Source organism: Ictalurus furcatus, chromosome 14, assembly GCF_023375685.1.
Source record: "Ictalurus furcatus strain D&B chromosome 14, Billie_1.0, whole genome shotgun sequence".
NCBI lineage: Eukaryota > Metazoa > Chordata > Actinopteri > Siluriformes > Ictaluridae > Ictalurus > Ictalurus furcatus.
In genome coordinates this window covers 11,450,994-11,469,114 of record NC_071268.1, presented here as the reverse complement: position 1 = coordinate 11,469,114, position 18,121 = coordinate 11,450,994, and the positions used below count along the sequence as shown (strand labels likewise).

At 40.2% G+C, this 18,121-nt stretch overlaps 1 protein-coding gene and 1 long non-coding RNA gene across 3 annotated transcripts in view; one reads left to right on the top strand and one right to left on the bottom strand.

Annotated features, from left to right (window-relative positions):
• Positions 1-2,401, bottom strand: part of LOC128618717 (uncharacterized) — an 81,443-nt gene extending 79,042 nt beyond the window's left edge. The window contains exon 1 of the long non-coding RNA XR_008387779.1: positions 2,182-2,401. This is a non-coding gene — a long non-coding RNA (uncharacterized LOC128618717). The remainder of the gene's footprint in view (positions 1-2,181) is intronic.
• LOC128618716 (dedicator of cytokinesis protein 2) overlaps positions 1-18,121 on the top strand; it is a 131,755-nt gene that overhangs the window by 100,777 nt on the left and 12,857 nt on the right. For both annotated transcript variants that reach the window (XM_053642516.1, XM_053642515.1), the window contains exons 27-34: positions 10,529-10,627; positions 10,870-10,964; positions 11,256-11,334; positions 11,707-11,807; positions 12,007-12,065; positions 13,593-13,741; positions 13,907-13,992; positions 14,323-14,479. In XM_053642516.1, the coding sequence (XP_053498491.1) occupies positions 10,529-10,627; positions 10,870-10,964; positions 11,256-11,334; positions 11,707-11,807; positions 12,007-12,065; positions 13,593-13,741; positions 13,907-13,992; positions 14,323-14,479 (825 nt within the window). The remainder of the gene's footprint in view (positions 1-10,528; positions 10,628-10,869; positions 10,965-11,255; positions 11,335-11,706; positions 11,808-12,006; positions 12,066-13,592; positions 13,742-13,906; positions 13,993-14,322; positions 14,480-18,121) is intronic.

Here is an 18,121-nt window from a genome sequence, read left to right as displayed (position 1 = left end):
AAAAAAATCTGAACCCTTTTAAGGTCATTCCTTGTAATTATATCACTTAAGAAAGCAGTACAGCTTTCATGTTCTGTAGTGCCACTGATAATGATCAGCATAAAAGTATAGGCTCATTAGTTTTCGAAAGCATTCGAATAACACACTGACAGACAGCAGGGTACATGTACTCGGGTAACGTATGGAGAGACGTAACGAGACTATTAACAAGGAACAGTGTGACTGTTCAGGAAAACAGGAAGCGAATGGGAGGATTATGTGACACCCCCAAAAACCTGTTCTCCTCATCTAGATGAACTCATCTTCTTTCTTCTTCCTTCCTCCCACTCTCCTCCTCTCTGTCTGAAACCGGTGTACTTCGCTTCGCCTTTTCTCGCCACTTCAGTGTGCCTTTGAGAATGCGTGTGTGTGTGTGTGTGTGTGTGTGTGTGTTGCTCAGTGTAGTGCAGCAGAGAGTGTATGAGCACAAGATGGGTTTGGAGATCTCGTACAGAATATGCAATGCCCCTCTAATGGTATGTGTGTTTACGTTGAATAGACTAGACAAGAGGGAGATGCGGTGTCACACGGCTGTGAGCCAAACATATGCATTAACCAGTGTATAAGTCTAAACTATTACATTTGTTTGCACACAGAGAAGTCTCTAAGGACACTAAATACATGCCTAAGTCATTTCTCAGCTGAAAGCATACACTAACAAGCTTTAGAGCGATTCTACACACACTTACTGCTCTAAGAAAAGCCCAATTGAAAAATCCTGAGACAATACTGCGGAAGCTCTTAACAACGTCCAGTTTCCTGGACAGAAATAAACAGTAATCAGTTTATATCCGACCCCATTTTTTCTGCACAGCTATTTATAAGGAAAACTGTTTTGTAATGGAGACCGGGGAGGAGGGGGCGTAATTGCTATGCATGTTTATTAAGGGTTTTTGTGAGAATCATATTCAGAGCAAGTGAAAGAGGAGCACTGTTGGAGAATCTCTAAGCAATATCACTAGCAAGTGTATGAATGAAAACAGCAGAAATACAGAATACTGCAGTTACTTATTTATATATTCTAATTTACAGTACTTATGTACTACAGGAAACGCAGGCAAGACTTCGGAAAGGACAATAGGACATATACATAGACAGCAGTGACGTCACAAGATACGTGTTGGTGGTGAAGTACTCAAAAAACATATAATATGTTATGTAATATTCATCAAATACAGCAGAATAATTAACAGATGCACACTTTATTTTCATATGTAACAGTTTCATTCTAAGACCTTTTGTATTGAAAATCAGGGCTTTTCTCAGCAAACTCGGTTTACATTCATAGAAATGTGGAATGTGAATATATTAAAATGTATGCAGAAAATACATGCACACGTTATATACTTTATACTTCTCTCTTGAAGTTCCAAAAACACAGCTTGTCATGTGACTGAGAAATTATACCACTGTAACTGTGGTGTAAATGTGTCTAAAAAAACAAAAACAAATTAGGACAGACTCCTAATGAGAAAAAGTAGAGACAGAACACACAGTCTGAAGCATTGGAGCTGTCTTTCACAGATGTGTGGGATTACACACCTGCTTTTACATGCATTATGAGAACTCTCTCTCTCTCACACACACACACACACACACACACACACACACTGCCTTTAAACCATTACGCAGATTACACCAAATCCTGTGACATCACTACTTCCCTACTAACTCATATTAAACTGCGATGTACAGATAGACAGATGGATAGATAGATAGATAGATAGATAGATAGATTTGATCAAACGTTAACAGGAACCAGTTCAATAGGAATCATGTTGGATCTTGTATTACGCTACAGGACATAAAGTTTTTGAGTAAAGTCTAGAGTTTATTATAATCACAATTCTACAATGTTTTGTTTATATAACTATAAAGTTATAGTTACATACATGGTTTCATTTGAATTCAATTGTCTGACTGGTTTTTGTACAAAACCTGAAGAACTCAGCTTTGCACTGAGATGCTAATAATAATAATAATAATAATAATAATACATTTAAAACTATTTTTAATTGCATGAATGAAAATTATAGGAATGTGTTTCTTATTCCACCAGTGTAAGTTAATATCACACACACACACACACACACACACACACACACACAAACACATACAGTATAAGCATTATAAAGTACTGACCTCAGTATATGAGTGCGCCGTATCCCTTGCTTTCTCTCATTCAGTCCGTTTCTCACTCCTTTTCATTAATATTCTCCTTCCTTGTTAATCTTTCCTTCCAAAACTGGAGTATATCATAAATCTTCTTTTTCTTTTCTCCCATGCTGATTCTTTTTTTTTTTCTCTTTTTATTTCCGGTCAGCTTTCCATCACACCTCTCACTCTCTCCAGTGTACATCTGCCTCTGTCTACTCGTTAAATGAGCCTTTTCGTTCCTCCCTCTCTCCCTCCTTTCCTTCCTCCCTCCCTTGCTCACTCTCCCAGTGCAAGCTCTGTGTGTGTGTGTGTCTGTGTGTGTCTTAATCCTAATGTGTGTCCTTGTTTTTTAACGCTCTGCTCTGATACATTGGCGTGTAGTACAGATCTCCTGTGCCTGTATAGAAGTCCCAACTCTCTGGACAAGCACTGGGAGCACTATGTGTGTGTGTGTGTGTCTTAATCCTAATGTGTGTCCTGGTTTTAACGCTTTGCTCTGATACATTGGTGTGTAGTACAGATCTCCTGTGCTTGTATAAAAGTCCCAACTCTCAGGACAAGCACAGGTAGCACTGTGTGTGTGTGTGTGTGTGTGTGTGTGTGTGTGTGTGCGCACACATGGTTTTACCTTCCTGACTCTTCTCTGTAGCGGTTGCAGTTTTTAATTTTACACAGGTGGGAGTTATGTGTCTGAGACAGTAGACCATCATTAGAGAGGAGCAGAGCTACAGAAAGGATGAGGGTGAAGGAGAGGAAGGTCAGAGAGCGGGTGTGTAAAAAATGGTACCTGTTGAAAAGTAATTGAACCAAAAAGCTATATGTTGTGGATCATATTTGTGGAGGAAAAGACCAAGGAAAGTACGTGCACATCCATCGCTACCGGTGTTATATTGATTTTTTTTTTTTAATCTGTATCTACGTGCATATGAGTTTTTTCTCACTGAGGATATCTGAAGATAAATGAAGTGTCAGTGCGTTCTAATCACGGCTCAAAATAAGCAGCGTTGCACAATGGGACCAGAGGTGTTAGCTCTCACCTTGTGTATATCTTAAGTAACCTCTGTGATGAAGGAAACAGCTTGTGCGTGTAGAATAACGCTACAGTTCTGTAATACTATCTTTGTGGGGGTGTTTATGAAGTTAAATTTCACACATGGATTCCATGCTGAAATTGTGATTCAATTCAATAATTCAATTTGATCAAATCTTCAACAATAGGCAGCAAGGTGGTGCAGCAGGTAGCACTGTCACCTCACACCCCCAGAGTCCTCATTTCAATACTTGGCTCAGGTTACTGTGAAACTGTGAAGTGTTTTTGCATGTTCTTCACATCTATGCAGTCGTTTCCTCTGGGTTCGCCAGTTTACTCCCACCTCCCAAAACAGGCAGCTAGGTGGAGTTCTTCTTTCCTAGTGGCTGTCCTGGCTTGGGGAAGGGTCCGCATGCTTGCACGCTGCTCTCCACTTCTTTCGGTACAGAGCACCACGTTCACCGCTTTCATAGCTTCTTATGAGAATTTGAAATCCTTTTTGGAAACCATGGACGCCGCGTCCTCTAAACTAAAGAGGACTAAAGAGGAGAGGGACCATCTGCCTTGTTATCAGCGCTCAGTTCAAAAGCCTGCAACTCTGATGGTATGAGGGTGCATTAGTGCTTATGGAATGGGCAGCTTGCACATCTGGAAAGGCAACATCAATGCTGAAAGGTATATACTGGTTTTAGAGCAACATATTCTTCCATCCAGATTCCATCCCATCTTAATTTCTGAAAGACTCTGCCTCTCGAAGATACTCGTTTTATACCCAGTCATGTTACTGCCCTGCTGCCAATTACCACCAGCTGTTTCTTTTTAGTAACACTTACTTTTCCAGCCTCTTGTTGCCTCTGTCCCAACTTTTTTGAGACGTGTTGCAGCCATCACATTCAAAATTACCTTATTTTTTTTCTTAAAATGGTACGAGTCCTCCATTTAAACATTTGATATGTTTTCTATGTTCTATTATGAATAACACATTTTTTTGTTATTCAAATCATGGCATTCTGTTTTTATTTACATTTATGTACATTTTACACAGCGTCCCAACTTTTTGGGGCTTGTACTTGCTCACTCACACACACACACACACACATAGAGTGTTTCATTAGCATTTAGAATGTCAGACGCACACCCACGGTCAGGGTGAAGAATGTAGGAGTTGCTGCTGTTTGCTCACTTTAATTCGATTCCAAACTGTGATGAGATCACGTAATATTACTTGAGACAGACATGAGGGGGCGTGTGTGTGTGTGTGTGTGTGTGTGTGTGTGAGGGGGTAAAGAGGGTTGGTAAAAAGACGGTTGACGGGAAAAATAAAATGTGGGAGCAACAGAAGGTGTGTGTTTGGAGAGAATGAGAAATGGTGAAGCGGAACAAAGGGGCACGGAGGAAAGAGACATCAGCAGAGGGAGAAAAGATGTAGATGAGGTTGTTGGGTCTGGCAGCCTGAGGGAAGACGGCAGTGAACTGAAATCAGGACAAAAGAAGAGTAGACCGTAAAACTCCCTTTTCCATTACACACACACACACACACACACACACACACACACACACACACACACATACACATACACTCTCACTCTCTCAGGGCTGCCTGTTCTTAGCTGAGCCCTCCAGCCACTGACATGTCTAATGAGTACCTGTGGACTGTCTTCCGCTTTCTCGCTCTTTCTTTCTCATCATCACATATGCACTCGGTCTCATCAGGCATTTTCATACACCTCTATTTCTGCAGTACGTCTCTTTTATATATCTGTCGTTTCCATCTTCCTTTTCTCCTCTGTCATTGTTTTAACCTATGCATTTTATTTTTGTCCCTGTAGTCCTGCCTTTTTTTATTCTCATCCGTCTCTGTCTTTTCTTTTTTTTTTTACTGCAAATCCTTAAAATGATGTACAGGATAGTAAACAGAAGGCTCTACGTACTGTAGATCAGACGCTGCAGAAGGGCACATAAAGGTTGAAGCCTGTCAGTTTCTTTTCCATACAGAGAAAGGGACATCAGCAGTGCGGCTTTTTTCCATAACGCTGCTCAGATCTTTTTGAACTGGTATCTCATCTGTCTTCTGGTGTTAATTAATAACCATATGCATCTACAGTGAATCATAATATTCCAGGAAGATCTTTAATGTTTTATAGATGTTTGAGACTCCAAGAGTGTATTTCACAGGATGGAGTCATAATAAAAAACTAACTATTGATGCATCTGTTGAAGACATGATTACACACCCCATAACACTGGGACCCAGAACCCTGTAGAGGGGTCTCCCAAAGGAAATAAGAAAGCTGAAGGATTCTGCGATGATTGTATGGCATATACTTTATGAGTAATGCATTCTGGCTAGTGTAGTGACAGAACTGATAGAATCGATAGATGCAAGTGTGAGAACGATGCAAGATTGCGGATTCAAAATACTGGGACGGAAAAATGTAAGTAACACAATAAAGACAAATTAAACGTCTTGAAGGGATAGTTAGCGTGATGTACTACATACAAATCGGTAGTTGGATCAAAGGGCAGAGTTTATAAAACCAGAGTCAAAAATGTAATCAGTATTAACAAAGTCGTGCACAGAAGTCAAAGCCCAAAATCACTTAGACTAGCAAACAAATCCAAAGAACTAGACAATGGGGATAACCTTAACCTTAAAAAACAAACAAACAAACAAACAAACAAAGAAACAAACAAAACCCAGAGAAACATACCTGGGCAAAAAGGCTGAGTCATGCATTTCAAAGGAGGACAAGACTTTGCAATGAGCTATCTAAGCATTAGGGTATATAATCTGTAAGTAACTACGGAAGAGCTACAGGTGAGAGTAGGTGAAGGCGATGAGGACCTCTGGTGGTGTGGCATAGAATTGTGCCTGGTGAGACTGATACTGAGGGATTTTGGTAGGAATTAGCTAAATCTAGCTGTTTTGAAATTCTAAATCCAAGCAAATACATCATCTTTTGCCTTAGGTGCTGCCTAAGCTAGAACATCAGGAATAATAGTACAAGATTTAATATATATAACAGGCAGCATGATTGATAGGTAAGTGTTCTGATATAGTGAATGTTAGTGGTTCGTAGTTTTGTTGTTTTTGTTGTTTTTGTTGTTTCAACAGTTTTCAGAGTTTGGTGTACCAAAGTAGCCAAAGTTTCTCCTCTGAGCAGATATTTGAATTGTTATATATTTGTTATAATATTAGAAAAGTGTTTTGCTTTAAATATCTCTGACTCCACCTTTAAATCTGGTGCTTTTCTGTGTCACACAAATAAGTCATTAAGCTATGAAGCTATGAAGACGGGGCCAAGGAACATGTATCAGTCTAGTCTGCGATCTTTTATATTAATGGCATTTGGCAGACAGCCTTATCCAGAGCAAATTACATTTATCTCATTTTTACAACTGAACAGTTGACGGTTATGGGCCTTGCTCAAGGGCCAAGCAGTGGCATCTGATTTGTCCGTTGTCTTTGCTCAGTTCCTTCTCACCCTCAACCCCCTCCCCCGCCCCCAAATTTCCCATATTGCAGGCTGACTTTGGTGTTTACGCTTACATGGTGTGTGTGTGTGTGTGTGTGTGTGTGTGTGTGTGTGTATGCATGTCTGTGTGCCAGTGCCCTCAAAAGTCATGTAGCTTAAATATTCCATTTTGGCAAAGATGGAGAATGAAGATTGCTGTTTAGAAATGGGGCTATGACCTGAAGGAGGAGGGAGTGAGACCAGAGAAGGATCTGAAGAACTGATACGGAAATGTGTGTGTGTGTGTGTGTGTGTGTGTGTGTGTGTGTGTGTGAGAGAGAGAGAGAGAGAGAGCTGTAAAGTCAGAATGGTGTTGGGATCACAGAAGTTCAGACTTGGGTATGAATTAGAACCATGCTGTGTGGGGATAGAAAAAAACTGTTCCTTTTGATGGACGGTCGGTGAACAAATTTTGTAGGTACCACAAATGCACTGAAAAAATTATTTCCTACCACAAATTAACCACAATAATGTGGTTAATTTGTTAATTAACTCTACATAATGTAAAGATTTTAGCAGGAAATAAATTCTTCAGGGCTTTGTGCAATTAAGCATCTGTCATACGGTTGAAAGGGCAGGGGAACTTTAGATTCTCACTTGAAGTTTGGAGTAAACACATTTGATTAATGTGAAATAGGTTAATAAATATACAGTAGGAGCGGAATAAGAAAAAAAACAAACAAATACCCAGACAAACAAAAAAATGTGTGCAGTGGTAGGTCAGTGGTTAAGGTGTTGGTCTACTGCTCAGAAGGTCGTGAGTTCAAACCCCAGCATTGCCACACTGACACTGTTCGGCCCTTGAGCAAGGCCCTTAATCCTCAACTGCTCAGATGTATGAATGAGATAAATATAAGTTGCTCTGGATAAGAGTGTCTGCCAAATACTATAAATGAAAAAAAAACTAAACAAAAAAAATAACTGGTGATCCTGGACCCTCTAAGGTTTTTAGGTTCATTTATATATATATGGTTTAAATTCAGTGAACAAAATACTGTTGAATTATAAGGTTCTAGCTGAACCTGTGAACTGTGCAATGTGCAAAGTAATACATAAATATCTCTCCCTTCTTGGTGTTTGAAAAAAGAAGGTGTGTATGACAGAGTCTGACTGGATCCAATGCATGTTGGGTGTCGCCTGCATCATTGTTGGGCTTGAAAGACACAACTCTTGAAGCTTATTTTTCTTTCATTCTGATATTTTCATTCATTCATCTACAGTAACCATTTAATCCTGATCAGGGTCACAGTGGGTCCAGAGCGTCTCTCAGGAACACTGCGCACGAGGCAGAATACACCCTGGATAGGACACTAGTCCATTGCATGATCCTGTGTGTGCGCGCACACACACACACACACACACACACACACACACACACACACACACACACACACACACACACACACACACACACACACACACACACACACTCACTCACTCTCTCTCTCTCTCTCTCTCTCACACATTCACACCTAGAGGAAATTTAGCGTAACCAATTTACCTACTGGCATACAGTATTGTTGAAGAGTGGAAGGAAACCTGAGAACCCAAGACATGGAGAACACAGACGTTAACCTGAGCTCCGGATCGAACCGAGGACCCTGGAGCTGTGACCTGCTGTGCCGCTGTACCGCCCACTGTGATATTTTAGAAACTGAAAAAGACACTCTAGTGTGTTACTTACATAACTGCAGCACCAGAAGCAAGGTTTTGTGTCAAATTTTGTGTGCATGTCTGTTTCTATGTACAATGCTAAGAGTGCACGCTGATTTTTGTGTCTGGTGTTGGGCTCGTTCTGCAGGGTGAGCCATCTGCCCATGTAGATGACTCTTCTATTTAATGAGATTTGTTACATAATACAGATTACATTTTATTTTTCTGCTTTATCCCCAGAGCACCTGGGTTTGTGTGTGTGTGTGTGTGTGTGTGTGTGTTGGGAGGGAGGAAGCAGGGTGAGGTGTCGAGCGAAAGATTTAGAAGTTCTCTTTGCATTACTGACTATTTTGAAAGCACATATATCACTGTGTGTGTGTGTGTGTGTGTGTGTGTGTGTGTGTGTGTGTGTGTGTGTGTGTGTGTATGTGTGTGTGTATGTGTGTGTTTTCCTATAAGTCCTCAGTTCCTGGTTTTATAAGAGCTTTAAGCTCTAAATTCACTCTCTTGTTCTTTGTCTTTGCGAGTCTGTGCAAGGCTCTTTTTAATAATGGATATGTTTGTTCACATATTGTGTGCACATATGTACCCCCCACCAGGTTTTGGTTCAGCTCCACAATCTGTAATCCTTTAAAGTAATATATTGTGTGTAGTATGATGCAACAATTTAGAAGCAAAATCCTATCGCACATTACCTATCATTTCACATGTTTATCCCATCTTTAGATAAAGCTGCAGAAGATAAAACTTGTTTGGGAAGATGCAATGAATTATAGTCTGTTTTATCTTTCCACCTCTTGGATTATCCATCCTGAAATGGTATGTGTACCGTATAGCTTCCTCTCTATTCTCGTACAGCATGCGATGAAATTCAGATCATCATGTTTGAAGCTGAAGGCCACTAGCAGAGCTGACGTCTGTAAGATTGTAAGTGTGGTTTTAAAGGGCAGAGCTACACAGGGGTCCTTTATCAGATAATGAACTGCATGTTCTTTATCCCTTAATTAAATTTCCTCTATGATTCCCTATCTTCAGTGGCTTAATTACTATACACAGTATAAAAGGTGTGAGGATTAAATTCCACTCCGATGACCCTCGGAGACTAAAGCTGCTTTGGGGTTTATTTGTCATTCTCTGTGGAAGACACAAGTAGTTGAACATTTCAGCCTGAACTGATTTAATGATGAAGCAATTCTCCACACAGCGGTTACCGACTCTAAACGCATTTTTGTATTGCAATAAAAACAGAGTTAGAGAGTTTGCTAATGCATAGTATGTAGTTGGAGTCAACTGGTTTGGGGGCCACTGTGCAGTGGCTTAGTGGTTAACAGGTTTGCCTCGTACCTCCAGGGTCGGGGATTCGATTCATACCTCCGTCCAGTGTGTGCAGAGTTTACATGATCTCCCTGTGCTTCGGGGGTTTCCTCCGGGTACTCCGGTTTCCTCCCAAGTGCAAAGACATGTGTTGTAGGCTGACTGGCACTTCCGAATTGTCCGTAGTGTTTGAATGGGTGTGTGAGCGTGTGTGTGTGTGTGTGTGTGTATGCCATTCTTATTATACCATTAATGAGACATTGTGATATAATACATTGCTCAACACTAACAGTTTCATTGCAGAGCTGATAAATATGAGATTTTAGCCTGGCATGTAATATTGTGACCTCAGAGTCACACGAATTACCCACCATTAAAAAAAGGCAAGAAGGCCATGCATGAACACACACACACACACACACATACACTCATATGCACAGCTTCACACATGCACACATCGACCTAGTTAAATAATCACCCTTATCTTACCATCTGCAAACATCCATCTGTCACCCTTAACTTTTTCTTCCTCCTCCTCTCCAATTCATCATCCTCTCACATCCGCACCATGTCACCTAAAGAAGAGAAAGGTACAATAGAGGGAGATATGGGAGATGAGGGGGAGGAGAAGACAGGCAGGGATAGAGGGCAGTGAGAGGAGGTGCAGATTCAGTTTGAATGATGGAAAAAGTTGATTGTTGACTTTCCTCATCTTTCTGTCGAAAAAGTGTGTCAGAGCTTTTGATTAGTTGCTGTCCCACCGCTAATGGACCACTTTGTCCTCAATCATCTTCTCTCTGTCTCTCTCTCTCTCTCTCAGTCTCGTGTGGTGGCCTGTATGACTGCTATATTGAGTCAGATGGATGATCGACATTATTCCAGCTACATTGAGACCTTCGGGGGCACGAGTGACCTAGTGGTGAGAGTACACACACACACACATACACACTGCTTCTTTGTTGTCTGATAGGTTTCAGGAAAATATCATATTAAGGGAGAAATAAAGTTCTAAAGTACAAGTTTGTCATTCAAAATCAGGGTCCAGATTGCTAAAGAAAAACATGTACTGTAATTAGGATACGGATTTTATTTTACACCCTCACATGCCAAATATGCGCACGTGTATAAATGTGTATAAACGTTTGATATTTGCTTTACTAGGACTTTTTGATGGAGACATTTCTGCTGTTCAAGGATTTGATTGGAAAACATGTTTATCCTTCTGACTGGATCACCATGATCATGGTGCAAAACAGGTGAGGACACACACACACACACACTCACACACACACACACACATACAGTCATTATAAGTGGGAGTAAAGCATGAAAAAGAACACATCTACAGCATCATTATAGGAACTGTATATAGTGGATCTGTGTCAGTGAGCTTCTAAAAAACTGTAAGTTGCAAATATATCGAAGCTGTGTGTGTGTGTGTGTGTGTGTGTGTGTGTGTGTGCGTGCACGCGCTTATCATATTATATGTAAAATGTGTGGGATTCATTTAGATGAAAAGATTACTGAAGCTCTCATTTTCTCATCAGAGTGTTTCTCCACGCCATCAACACCTACGCTGACACCATGAACCAAAAGTTTCTGGACAACAATGACTTTGAAGTGCAGGTGTGCGCATGTGTCAAAATTCTATGATTTCCCTCTGCTTACAGTCTGTTGAAGTTTTCATTTAGTGAGGGAGTGTGTGTTGCAGTGTAGGAAAGTGATACAGTGTGAGTATGTTTTGGACAACTGCCAAGTAGTACTGTATCAGCAGCTGCTTTTTTACGCGCTACCTCATGTTGTTTTGCCTGCTTGACGATCAGCGAGCTGCTCATGTGTGCTCCTCAGAATTTAAATGACACCCTGATTCTATTATTAGTTGCATAGATTCATAAAAGTGTACATTTGAGCAATTAAGCTACTAAAATCAGAACAGAATCATTATATCTTTTTTACTTTCTAATCTCTCTCTCTCTCTCTCCATCCCCTTTTTTGCAGCTGTGGAATAACTATTTCCATTTGGCTGTGGCATTTATTACCCAGGAGTCTTTGCAGCTCCAGCACTTCTCCCCGACTAAGAGAAACAAGTTACTGGCAAAGTGAGACACCAAAGGCCACACACACGCACACACACACACACACACACACACACACACACACTCTTAATCACAGTGTCAGTATGTACTGTACAGTATGAAATCTGGAAATCAGCTACTGCAACAGACACACAGAGATTTCGATGAAATGAGATCTGTTCTCTCTATTTTTACACTGTTGTGTTTTTGTTTTGTTTCTCAGGTATGGAGACATGAGAAGAAAGATTGGTTTTGCTATCAGAGACATGTGGTACAGGTTGGGTAAGTTTGTGTATATACATTATGTGTCTGTCTGTGCAGACATACATAGACAAGCGACAAATTTAAAGGAAAAAAAAAACAGTGGCTCTGTTATGCTGTAGAAGGAAGAAGGATGACCTTTATCTATGATTAAACATTTCTGTCCTGATGGGAGTGGTTTGATGAGGATGAAAATGATATGCTGTCGCCTCCTCAGATCTAATCCCAGTTGAATGCCTGTGGGAGATTTTGGTTTTTCAGTTATTTATGCGGATTATACTGACTTAGTGGTTATCATGTTGGGGTTTTGAGTCCCGCCTCCGCCCTGTGTGTGTGGAGTTTGCATGTTCTCCCCGTGCTTTGGGGATTTCCTCTGGGTACTCCGGGTTCCTCCCCCAGTCCAAAGACATGCGTTGTAGGCCGATTGGCATTTCCAAATTGTCCGTAGTGTGTGAATGTGTGTCCGATTATGCCCTGCAATAGGTTTGCATCAGAACCCTGCTTTGTCCCCCCCAGGGTTCTCTGGGATAGACTCCAGGCTCCCCTGTGACCCTGCGTAGGATAAGCAATATCTAAACAGGATGGATGGATGGATGGAACGGATGAATCCATCATTACTGGTTCGATCCTGAACTTGGATTATTGTTTGCGTGGCGTTTCTTAGGTTCTCGGTGTGTCATTGTGGCTTTTCTCTGGTTTCCTCCCACATACTGTACTGTATATGTTTCAGACAAAAGTCCTTAATCAGCTTTTGTTTGAAATGTCTTGTTTCTCTGAATTTGTACTACATGAGAGGAGTGGAATAGCACTGATAAACATCACACCGTATATCTTTTATTCATCATGATATGTGTGTCATGTCAGTTGGTTGAAGGCACAAAGTTTACTGGCAGCTAATCAATTACACTTAAAATGTAGACTGGTAATTGTTTTTTTTTTTCTTCTGATTTCTGTCAAATTAGTATAAATGACTAAAGGAGTGAGGTAGTCAGTCCAGGTTATCCAAGTCAAGGTCACATCCCTATTAATGAATCCCACTCACCCAGTTTACTGTAGGTTTAATGTAGTTTAATGTACAACAGTGTGGGTCCAAGTAAACCTTTTAGCAAGCTAACAACCCTTGAAGAATACATTAGACTGTCATCATGATGAAGGAAGCAGACCTGTAGCCGTACTGCTCCACTTTTGAAACACTTGAGGCAACAGAGACCGAACTGGTGTCTCATCATGTTTCCATCAGGGCTGATTCTTAGTGCACTTGAGCTGTTTCTAATAGAGGGAGTTACAGAGGAGTAACCCAGAGGCAGGCCTCGGGGACAAATTATGAAAATTGAAATTATGAGTTTGGTAGAAAATAGGGATCAATCATGGTTGCAGTGTCAGTGTAGTTAAGCTTAGTTAAACCTTTGCTGTACAGCTTGGAGTGCAGCAGGTCAATTTCTCTGCAGGAGAACTTTCATAAGAGTGCAAACAAACTGACTTTCTACTGCATGCCTGTTTCAAAGCTGTGTGTGTGTGTGTGTGTGTGTGTGTGTGTGTGTGTTGTAGAGGTGAATAAGATATGTTTTATTCCCGGAATGGTGGGCCCGATACTGGAGATGACTCTAATCCCTGAAGAAGAACTTCGCAGAGCTACAATACCCATCTTCTTTGATATGATGCTCTGTGAACACAATCACACAGGACACTTTAGGAAAGTACGTACACACACACACACACAAAGATGAATGATGGATAAATATCATATGCTGCAAATATTCATATTTATGCTCAAATGCATAGTTGTACTGACAACTGATATTACTCTTCCCCCCGCTCTCTTTCTCTCTCTCTCTTGCACTCTTTCTGTCTCATGTTTTTAGTTTGAGAATGAAATCATCCTCAAGTTGGATCACGAGGTGGAAGGAGGGGGAGGAGACGTTAGATACATGGAGCTATTGCAGAGCATGTACCTATCCCCTATACACACATACACACTGTAGCTGACACTTTTATTTCTGTCTCGTTTGTTAACACACACACACACACACGCACACACACATACACACACACTGTCTGATCTGATTTATCTTTAGTGTCTGGTAGCTGAAACATGACTTTGCACCTAAAAAAACACACACCTGTGCTTTCTGATAGACCTGGGTCAAAGCACCCATCTACTTCTACTGTGTGTGTGTGTGTGTGTGTGTGTGTGCTCATTAATTTTTATTTGAGTGTATATATATTCCTAAATGGTGAGTGTGTGTGTGTGTGTGTGTGTGTGTGTGTATACCTGTAGTTTATTAGAGTGTGCCCAGGAGCGACTCCACCTTTTGTCAGAGGTGCGCAACTTTGTTTCCTTGGTGACTGGACTATTGGAACGTCTCCTTGACTACCGCACAGTGATGAGCGATGACAGCCGTAACAACCGCATGAGCTGCACTGTCAATCTTTTGGTAAGCCTCATAAACCCACTCATGTAAGCCCCGCCCACCAGACTAGCAGCGTATAGAGCTTCAACCATCAATCAGTGTTCATAACTGACCATTAAACTCAATCTCTGAACATTCAGTTAACCTGCCATTCAGCCATCCATTCTTTTCCATCTCAAAGTATCAGACGTGGGTAGCGTAGCCAAAAGCTTTACTCAAGTACAAGTAAAACTACTTATACAAATAATTACTCAAGTAACAGTAAAAGTAGTAATGTTAATAATTACTTGAGTAAGAGTAATAAAATATCCAGTGAGACAGCTACTCAAGTAGCATGTTACTAGGTACTTTGGATAGGATTAAAATGAAGGGAAAATCCTGAATCTCAGACTGCATGGAGAACTGCAAGTCACACCTCTACTTGAAAGTCGGTCTGTTCTGTTTATATGATATAAAACCTGGGTTCAAGATGAAGCAGCATATCCCAGTCCGGTTATGGGTACAGTAACACAGAACCTGTCATTTTCAACACAAAACCTCACACACACCCCAAAAACCAGTTGGCTGTCTTTATTTTCACAACATGTTAACAACACAAACTTGTCAGCATCTGCATTTAAACAAGACAACACAGAATAAAATAACAGACTATGGAGCAGAACAGAAGAGAAAGTGTGTGTGTGTGTGTGTGTGTGTCCTGCCTCCCTCGACACACTTGCTTCTTCCCCCTCACCAGGACTGAGCCACTCAAAAAGTGAGCAGTTGCGTTCACATTCAGACCACTGCAGCATATCGTGAGACTCGTGACCTCATTATACCTGATAGAAACTAATTATCAAAACCACATACTGTATATTCATTAATATTTAACAGTAACGGAGGAACACCACCGAATGTAGCGAAGTAAAAGTACATTTCTGTGATTAAAAATGAACTCGAGTAAGAGTTTAAGTATGGCCAGTTAAACCTACTCTTAATGTAACGAAGTAAATGAGGCGCATTACTACCAACCTCTGCAAAGTATAAAGTGCAGGGTGTCTGGTTTTTTCGATGGTAGGCTGAATCTTATGGGCCATATTTATAACTTCTTTTTGTAAAGCAAAATATCTGCTATTCCCAAATATGCAAACTGAAAAACCCGTTTAGTGCTAGATGGAATCCTGTCTGCAAGAATATAATAGGCTTTTGAACTCTAATATACTCTACTATATGAACTATAGTAATTATACTAAATAATAAAACCATAATAATACTATTTGAACTATAATACACTGGGGTCAATTGCAGTGAATTTATTATAAAGGCTCTATCTTTGTGTAGGTTTACATGTAACCTTTCTCATTATTGCCTAATGTCATAAAGTCACACAAAAGAGTGTGTGACATTCAAAATCAGTTCTCAAACCCAAATTTTAACTCTGCTTCCAAATGGCTTTTTCATTACTGCCTGTCAAGATGCTGTCTTAGCTCAGACTTAAGGGGAAAATGATAAATCCCTGACTCCTGTCTCATTTCTTTATGGATGTACACTATAGATGTCACCCTAATTCACATGCATAAATAAGCTACTTCACACGACTACTAAATAAGGAAAACTGACTAAATATGAACAAACAACCCACGTGTGGCTAGTAAATGTGAATAAAACGCTCAATTTTTTCAGAAACACAACCTTATGTAATTAACAAAATCAATTATATAACTTAAAAACAAGATATAAAGATGCTGAGATGGGTTGGCACCCCGTCCCGGGTGTGCCCCGAGTCCCCTGGGATAGGCTCCAGGCTCCCCATGACCCTGTGTAGGATAAGTGATATGGAAAATGGATGGATAGATGGAAATGAAGATAATTCAATGCAAGATTGATTATTTTTCTGATATAACTACAATTGTAGAGACAAGGAAACATATCTGTTATTAGTTCTGTCAGACAGCTGATTAATTCTACCACTAACATATCAATATGAAATGTATCTATAATTGCAATCTAATATTATTTAATTAGTGATATGTCACTGTGCTGAGCGAGCGCACACAGGGTATTCAAAAGGAAATGTCAGGAGCTTATTTTGTTTAGATATATTTGCATAGAGAGTTTATTTTAAACAATTACACCACTTCTCGGGATGTTACAAACTTCCTGAAAAATATCTAAATATTTCTGCAAAAACGAATATCTGTGTAAGCCATGATCTTATGCTGTTTTCTTTTGGGGGGTTTTTGCATTTTTATTATGATCATAAACACAAAATATGACTAGAGGCAACTACAGCATCTAATCTGCATGGCTTGTAGGTGTACCACTTTCCACACTGTCATCAAAATCAGAATCAGCCCGTGATTAAAATGCCTCATCATGTGCTATTCAAATATAAACAAAATGCTCTGGCACTGGTTAAGATGCTGAGTCTGAAATTAATCACAAGTGTTTCCTTTCATGTGATCAAGGGCAGTAACTATCCGCCATGAATTAGGATCTGAGTTTGAAAGAAACTTGTAGATGTTCAAATCTTAGACATAGTCTACTAGATAACTCATTGCTCGTATTCTCATTGTAGAACCGCGTACAGGAAGAGAGGGATAATGTTTGTGTTTGGGAAGGTGCATTTAACAAGCCTTCCTTGGCACAAGGAGAGGGTATAGTCTTGCTTGCAGGCGAGCCAAAATGAATGGATTGGATGCCTCTTCCACAATTTGGGAAATGGGCTTCTCGGTAAAAGGCACATTGCAGTATCGTAACCATCCAGCCCATTTCCCATGATACCCACCTGAAATGGAACCTCTGACTTTCTACTTTTACTTCTGAGTCAATACCAACTGGCAAATCAGGCACACTATCATACCAGCCAACGACACACTGACATACCAGCCAAGTCTCTCGTATGTTTGAGCCGAGTGCTTAGAGGTCTCGTTGGCATTTTTGGAATCTCTTTAAAATGCCATAAAATTGGAGGCTAATTCATTTCTGTGACTTATTATCGAAAGGGCAGCAACTCTATAGATTAATATCAGAGGCCACATCAATAATCTTGGCTTTTGGCTCAGAAGCAAAAAAAAAAAAGAAGAACTAAAATATTAGATGATCAATTTGTAGATACTGATTGATAATTTAGTTAAAACTAATTTTCTTTCATTTTATTCGGATACCATTCAGTACGTTTACATGGACAACAATAATCCGATATTAACCCAATTAAGACGATACTCTGATTAAGAAACTACCATGTACACAGTGATTATTGATGACCCTAATCCGACTAAAGTCCTACTCGAAGTAAACACAAATCGAATTAAGACGTGGAGTATTCCTGTTTTAGTCGCATTATGGAAGTGCATTACAGACATGTACACACCTTAATCACACAAGTAACATCGTGTGGGAGTTTTCACCGCATTTTGCGACAGGACACATACACACACGGCAGCGCTCAAGCATTTAACGGCAAACAAGAGCGCACGGCTGCGTCCCAAACCACGTACTTACCTACTACATACAAATACACGTATATAGTAGGCCAAATACACGTATATAGTAGGGGAAATACATGTCAGCTATTATATATACAATACATGTATAGAAATACATCTCAGCTACTATATAGCAGGTAAGTACGCAGTTTCGGACGCAGCTCACGGCTTCAAGCAGTCGTCTATTTGCACGTATAGC